The 8052-nt window shown below is 38.1% G+C and overlaps 1 protein-coding gene and 1 long non-coding RNA gene across 2 annotated transcripts; one reads left to right on the forward strand and one right to left on the reverse strand.

Moving 5' to 3' along the window:
- The first annotated feature begins 640 nt into the window (after positions 1-640).
- LOC120147924 (receptor-like protein 9a) lies at positions 641-1704 on the forward strand. Its single transcript, XM_039161157.1, has 2 exons — positions 641-1042; positions 1126-1704. The coding sequence occupies exons 1-2, from the start codon at positions 641-643 to the stop codon at positions 1702-1704; spliced, it is 981 nt and encodes a 326-aa protein (XP_039017088.1).
- Positions 1705-1818: 114 nt separating this feature from the next.
- LOC120147932 lies at positions 1819-6701 on the reverse strand. The gene is made up of 3 exons (XR_005518327.1): positions 6618-6701; positions 6491-6526; positions 1819-1984 (listed from the first exon to the last, which is right to left on the reverse strand). It is a non-coding gene; the product is annotated as an uncharacterized LOC120147932 (long non-coding RNA).
- Between the last annotated feature and the right edge of the window lie 1351 nt (positions 6702-8052).

Raw genomic sequence — 8052 nt, forward strand, 5'->3', positions numbered from 1 at the left:
TTTAAATTTTATTTATTTAGTTAATTCGAGTGCTTCTCTAACCTCACATCCCTACATAACTTGGATCTTTCTTACAATCAATTCTTTGGAAATATACATGTCATTGAGACTCTAACATCTCTTGAAAGATTAGACCTCTCTTCCAATCAATTTTCCGGAAATATTGATACTATCAAAAGTCTAACTCTCCGAGAGTTGAGTCTATCAGATAATCACTTTGAAATCCCTGTCTTATTGGGACCCTTGTTCAACCTTTCAAAACTCGAGATCATATATGCAGGCAACAATATCATATATGTTGAAACCCATATACCTTCTTCGCCCCCAAGATTCCAACTGAAACACATTGATTTATCGTGTTGTGGAGACGTATCATATCCTGAATTTCTCTACCATAAACAGGACTTGCTGTATCTTGATCTCTCTAATATCTTCTTCAAAGGAAATCAATTCCCAAAATGGTTGCTGGAAAACAACACAAAATTAGAGTCTCTATATCTCACCAATAGCTCTCTATCGGGATCACTTCAGCTACCATTAGCTTCACATATACATTTGTCATTTTTAGACATCTCCAACAATTTCCTCGGGAGAGCAACACCCATCATTAAAGTTTCTAAGCATGTCAAATAATCACTTTATGGGTACCATTCCCTCATCTTTCAACTGTATGACTTCATTGAGAGTTTTGGAGTTATCCAAAAACAAACTTGAGGGTAAAATTTTCTCCGAAAATTTCAAATTACTAAATTTGAGAGACTTAAAATTAGATGGAAATAACTTCTCTGAAAGGATCCCTGATTTATTGTCCAAGAGTCCTTTGTTAGCACTAGATGTTAGCAACAACACACTTTCTGGAGGGATCCCAAGGTGGATGGGAAATATGTCTTCTTTACAGAGAATTATTCTGTCGAATAATCATCTTGAAGGATCAATCCCTATTGAGTTTTGTCAACTTGATTTTCTTGTACTTGTTGACTTCTCGGTTAATAATATCTTAGGGAGTATACCATCTTGTTTCAACCCTTCTCAAATCATACAGGTCCATTTGGCTAAAAATAGGTTGCGAGAAACTTTACCAGACGCACTTCGTAACAACTCTATCTTGGTGACATTGGATATCAGAGAGAACTTAAGTGGCAACATTCCAAGTTGGATTGGTGGACTTTCGAACTTGAGTTATCTTCTGTTAAGCATCAACATCTTCCAAGGCGAGATCCCAATGGAGTTATGCAAGTTGAATCACTTGAGTGTATTGATCTTTCTCATAACAATCTTTCTGGTCAGATTCCCCCTTGCCTGAAAATTACAACCCTTGGGGATTTAGACTTTGTAAATGTCACTATGACTGGTCCTAGCGAATTCTTGTTGAGTGTACCGATAGATTTTTCAATGAAAAATGGGTACAACTCTTACAAGGGAAGAATCATATCACTGGTGTCTGGAATCGATCTCTCTTGCAACAAACTGGTCGGTGAGATTCCTCCTCAAATTGGAAACTTGCACAAGATACTTGGGTTGAATCTATCTCACAATAGTTTGACAGGACCAATACCACCAACATTTGATAAGCTCAGGAAAATCGAAAGTGTAGATCTTTCCTACAACAAATTGAGTGGGAGTATCCCTTCTCAACTTGTGGGGTTAAGTTTCATGGTTGTTTTCAATGTGTCGTTCAATAACTTCTCTGAAGGACACCATTAAGGGTTTTTCAATTTGGAACATTCAATGAATTCAGCTACTTGGGAAATCCTTTTCTTTGTGGTGAACCATTGCCAAAGTGTGGAGATATGTCATGGTGGGAGGAGAATGGCGTGAACGCGAAGAGGATGAAGGAGAATTGGGGGAAATGAGACGAGGGTTAGGGATTGAGAATGATAGATTGGGAATTATGGCACGAGAGGGAAATGAAGACAATTTACCTTTGGAGCGGATCAGAAGTGGAACGGATCTGAAGCAGCAAGAGCAGCCCAATAGCCCATATCTGCAAAATAAATGAGAAAGAAAGAATTTGTTAGATTCTGTTACAAAGGATTGCCAGCTGGCATCCTTAGGATTCTGGTATTGTAACTAAATAAAACAAACTGTGATGATGGATTTTCCTCATGTTATGAATGAACAACCATTTCTTCTCTGAAAACTCTCAATTCTTCTCTATTCTTATTCCCTATTTCTCGATTTCTCTTCTACTCACCTAAAACCATAACAAATTGGTATCGAGAGCTACGATTCTGGCAAGATTTTTGAGGGCATGCCAAAGAAGAACCAATCGATGGCAGAAGCTGATTTGGCCGGGATTTAGAAACAGATTGAAGACCTTGCTGCTTTGGTGAAACAATGTCAAAATGAGACTAATCCACCTAAATGGTGGGAGACTCAGGAAAATAGGATTACTGCATTGGAGGCAAGAATGACCACGAATCACAGCTATGTGGAAGATATATTGAAGATCTTAACTGGCAGAAATGGTGAACAAGAGCAGCCTGCAGGGGATCAGGTATACTCTCCTAATAACTCTAAAAATGGGGAGAAAAATCTTGTTTTGGTGACGGTAGTTAAGGATAAATCAAGATTTTCGTATAAAACTGATGAACCGGGGATCTTGAAGGATAAGCCTGATGCTTGTTTAGCCATTAAGAACAGTTCTAGGCATGAGAATTTAATGGGTGAAAATAGTAATATTAGACCTGTTATGCTGGGACTGGAAACTGAAAACAGGGGAACAGGGGGGTCATTTAGCAGCTCGGGAACTATGTGGCATAGACCCAAAATAGAGTTGCCATTTTTTGAGGGGGTAAATCCTAGGGGATGGCTTCAGAAGTGTCTCAAGTATTTTTCCTTATGCAATGTTCCTGTAGATCAAAGGGTAGAAGTGGCTACTATGTATCTTACAGGAAAAGCAGAAATATGGTTTGATGGCTATATTATGCAGAAACATCATGTAACTTGGCATGAGTTTGAAGCTGATTTGTGCCATAGATTTAGTGACAGGTCTTTTTGTGACATTGTGGAAGAATTCACTAAACTTACTCAAAAAGGATCTGTTGAAGATTATTAAGAAAGGTTCGAGGAGTTACAACCACACATGCTATTACAGAATCCTACTTTGGGGGAGGATTTCTTTGTGTCACTTTTCATAAGTGGATTGAGAGAAGACATCAAACATAGAGTAAAAACTTTAGATCCTAAAAATTTATCTGAAGCATGCAAACAAGCTAAGCTCTATGAGTTATCTGTGGAGTTTGAAAACAGAAAGTTGAGACCTTCCTTTAAGGTCCCACCCTACCCAAACCCCATTATTACTTCCAAGACAACTTCAGTACCCCTACCTACTAAATCCACATCAATTTCCAATCCTAAACAGAATCTTATTGATTACAGAAGGCAGAATAATCTTTGTTTTAAGTGTGGAGAGAAATTTCAGCCAGGGCATCAATGTAAAACAAGAAACTTTAATATGATGATTGAAGAGGAAAGTCCTATACCTACAGAATCTGTTCCTCCTGACTCAGACCAACAGATCATGCAAGAAGAGGAAAGCTTAGAAATTTCTATGAATGCAATCACTGGGTGCATTAGTCATAACACATTGAGGATTCAAGGAACAATTCAAGGCAAACCCTTGAACATACTGATTTACAGTGGCAGTACACACAGTTTTTTGACACCTCAATGGGCTGATGCTGGCATTCAAGTCCTAACTCCATACCCTTTGGCTATTACAGTAGCTAATGGTCAACATCTATTTAGTTCAGCTAGATGCAACAAAGTAGAATGGCAAATGCAAAGACACTCTTTCATACATGATTTCAGACTTCTTAAATTGGGAGGAAATGATATGGTGTTAGGGGTGGATTGGATGAAATTATTTAGTCCAATTTTGATGGACTTTAATCAGATGACAATGAGCTTTAAACATCAAGGGGAGAATATTGTTATACAAGGGCAGCAACCTTCACTGCTTTTGCAGCAGATTTCAGGTGCTACCTTACTGAAAATGACAGCTTCAGATACACCTATTTTGGGACATGTGGTTTTACTGAGTATGACTGAGACTCCTAAAACCATTCCTCAAGTTCATAAACCTCTTTTAAAGAAGTACAACTCTATTTTTGATGAACCTAAGGGGTTACCACCTAGAAGAGCTCATGATCATGCTATTCCTCTCAAACATGGATCTAGTCCCATTAATTTGAGACCATACAGATTTCCTCATAACCAGAAAACTAAAGTGGAACAACAAATTGCTGCTATGTTATCTTCTTCTATTATCCAACCTAGCAAGAGTCCCTTTGCTTCTCCATGTCTTTTAATTAAGAAGAAGGATGGCACTTGGCGGTTTTGTGTTGATTATAGACAATTAAATAATCTGACAGTGAAGGATAAGTTCCCTATTCCGGTTGTGGAGGATCTATTGGATGAGCTACATGGTGCAGTTTATTTTTCCAAGATTGACTTAAGGTCAGGCTATTGGCAAATCAGAATTAAAGAAGATGATATCTACAAAACAACATTTAGAACTCATCAATGGCATTATGAATTCAAGGTAATGCCTTTTGGTCTAACTAATGCTCCTGCCACATTTCAAGCATTAATGAATGATTTGTTTAAATCATTTCTTAGAAAGTTTGTTTTGGTGTTCTTTGATGATATTTTAGTTTACAGCAATTCTATGACAGAACATATTACTCATTTACAACTAGTTTTGGAGGTTTTGCAAGTTAATCAGTTATTTGCAAAGCTGTCCAAATGTTTCTTTGGACAGACTCAGGTGGAATATTTGGGGCATATTATTTCAGCAGTTGGAGTAGCTACAGATCCTACAAAAGTAGAAGCTATGAGGAATTGGCCTCTTCCTAAATCTTTAAAATCCCTGCGTGGATTTTTGGGGTTAACGGGTTACTACAGGAGGTTTATTGAAAATTATGGGTCCATAAGTAAGCCTTTGACTCAATTGCTTACTAAGGACAATTTTCAGTGGACTACTACAGCTTTGACTGCTTTTGAGAATTTAAAACAGGCTATGTGTGTTGCTCCTGTTTTAGCTTTACCTGATTTCAGTAAAAGTTTCTGTTTGGAAACAGATGCGAGTTCAGGAGGAATTGGTGATGTGCTATCTCAAGAGGGAAGACCTATTGCTTATCTAAGTAAGGCTCTAAGTCCTAGACACACTGCCCTCTCTATCAATGAAATGGAGTATCTTGCTATTTTATTACCAGTTTCTAAGTGGAGGCATTACTTAGAGAGCAAGCCTTTTATTATTAAAACTAATCATGAGCCTCTCAAGTATCTACTGGAGCAGAAACTGACAACCACAATCTAAAAGAAAGGGTTAACTAAATTACTGAGGCTGGACTATTCTATACAGTACAGAAAAGGTAAGTCAAATACTGTAGCAGATGCTTTGTCAAGGCAATGGGAAGATGCTGGTAAATGTCTAGCTATTGGAACTACTTTGCTTATTCCTAGCTGGGTACATGATGTCGAAAACAGCTATAAGGATGATAAATTAGCTGCTGACTGGATCAATATTTTGACTGTGACACCTACTGCTGATCCTAATTGGAAATTTTCAAAAGGAATACTCAGATTTAAAGGCAGAGTTTACATTGGTTCTACTGGGTTTCTTAGACTACAAATTCTTCAAATTTTACATGATTCCCCTCATGGAGGTCATTCTGGGACTCAAGCTACTTATCAAAGGATTAAATCCTATTTTTATTGGCCTAGGCTTAAGGCTATGGTAGTCACTTATATTAAATCTTGTACAGTTTGTCAGCAAATTAAGGTGGAGCATATACCTAAACCAGGACTACTACAGCCCCTTCCTATTCCTCAATAGGCTTGGGAGGTGATTACTATGGATTTTATTGAAGGCTTACCTACTTCCTTAAGGAAAAATTGTATATTGGTGATAGTAGACAAGTTTACCAAATATAGCCATTTTATGGCATTGTCTCATCCCTACACTGCAGTTGAGGTTGCTAAGCTATATCTAGACAATGTCTACAAGCTCCATGGTCAACCTAAAATGGCTATTTCGGATAGAGATAAAACATTCACTAGTCTCTTTTGGAGAGAGCTAATGAAGCAGTTGGGTACTACAACTTTATTCAGTACTGCTTACCATCCTGAAATATATGGTCAGACAGAAAGGGTTAATCAATGTCTTGAGCAGTATTTAAGAGGCCTCTGTTTTTTACAACCTAAACAGTGGGCTAAGTGGTTGGCTCATGCTGAGTGGTGGTATAATACTACCTATCACACAGCCTTAAACCTAACACCTTTTCAGGCTCTATATGGTTATAAGCCTCCTACAATGGTTTGGCAACCAGATGCTACAGTTTATTCTGTGGGTGAACTAATGAAAAGCAGGGAAGAAACCAGACAAATGGTGAAGCAACAATTAGAACAGGCTGCAAACCGAATGAAGCAACAGGCAGATAAAAAGCGTTCAGAAAGAAGTTTTGCAGTAGGGGATAAGGTTTACCTGAAGTTGCAACCTTATCGTCAAACATCCCTTGCACTACGAAAGAATTTGAAGTTAGCAGCCAAGTTTTATGGGCCGTACAAAATTACAGAACGAATCGGAGAGGTCGCGTATAAGTTAGAATTACCTGAAAATTCTCGATTGCATCCAGTCTTTCACGTCAGTATGTTGAAGAGGCATATTGGGCCAGTCGCAACATCTTCGACAGAGCCTCCTGTGGTCGATGAAGAAGGTCAGTTTCGCATAGAAACCAGTCAAATTTTGGGAAGGAGAATTATAAATCGAAATAACAGGCCAGTTACTCAGTTACTCGTTCGATGGACTAATCTGGACGCCTCGCATGACACCTGGGAAGATTATTCAGTGCTCCAAGGCCAATTTCCGTCTTTTGATACTTGGGGACAAGGATCCTCTCGAGGGGTGGGTATTGTCATGGTGGGAGGAGAAGGGCGTGAACGCGAAGAGGATGAAGGAGAATTGGGGGAAATGAGACGAGGGTTAGGGATTGAGAATGATAGATTGGGAATTATGGAACGAGAGGGAAATGAAGACAATTTACCTTTGGAGCGGATCAGAAGTGGAACGGATCTGAAGCAGCAAGAGCAGCCCAATAGCCCATATCTGCAAAATAAATGAGAAAGAAAGAATTTATTAGATTCTGTTACAAAGGATTGCCATCTGGCATCCTTAGGATTCTGGTATTGTAACTAAATAAAACAAACTGTGATGATGTATTTTCCTCATGTTATGAATGAACAACCATTTCTTCTCTGAAAACTCTCAATTCTTCTCTATTCTTATTCCCTATTTCTCGATTTCTCTTCTACTCACCTAAAACCATAACAAGATATTGGATCATCACCACCAAAGATAAATTCATTGACAATGACGAAGCCTATAGTTTAATCGACATATGGGTGTTTCGTGTGACTTTCATCGTGTCTTACACAGTGATGTTGTTGGTTGTTCCTGTTGTGTTGTACATGAATCCCTATTGGAGACGAGCTTGGTTCTATCATGCAAAAACCGTCACCACTTCCTGTTACTATTTTGTGCTTGACAATGTTCTACCCAGACGGTTTCTTATTGGAAATTTGTAGTGGAACAAAATATGCATTCACATGCTATTTCACAATATCAGATTATATATAAAGCTAACCTACAAAAACAATCTATTGCATGAAACATACTTCTAGCGACAGTCTGAAACCAAGAGGGTTACCGAAAGCTCATAAGTCATAATGAACACTACATATGTCTATTGTAATGTATTAGATCAATCATCATTTCAACATAAATGCTAAGTTTTGTTATTCATAGCTACAATGACATACAAACTTTGCAACATTCATCAACATCATTCTCTGAGTTCCACAATAGCAAGCCAAAATAGGATTGTACGATGGAAATACAATGTAACACAACACGTCATAAAAGAGTAAAGCCGAAATAGGATTGTTCGATTGAAATACAATGTAACATCTTGACGACACAACATTCACTATAAGAATATTAGAAAAAGGTCTGAAAGATGGTAACCTGCAATTAATAAACATGCCTTC

This window comes from Hibiscus syriacus, unplaced genomic scaffold, assembly GCF_006381635.1.
Source record: "Hibiscus syriacus cultivar Baekdansim isolate YM2019G1 unplaced genomic scaffold, ASM638163v2 tig00110945_pilon, whole genome shotgun sequence".
NCBI lineage: Eukaryota > Viridiplantae > Streptophyta > Magnoliopsida > Malvales > Malvaceae > Hibiscus > Hibiscus syriacus.

Coding starts and splice junctions, on each gene's coding strand:
- LOC120147924 (XM_039161157.1), top strand. CDS start 641: ATGGGTACCATTCCCTCATCTTTCAACTGTATGACTTCATTGAGAGTT. Junction 1,043..1,125: donor ACCCTTCTCAAATCATACAG/GTCCATTTGGCT, acceptor ATTGGATATCAG/AGAGAACTTAAGTGGCAACA.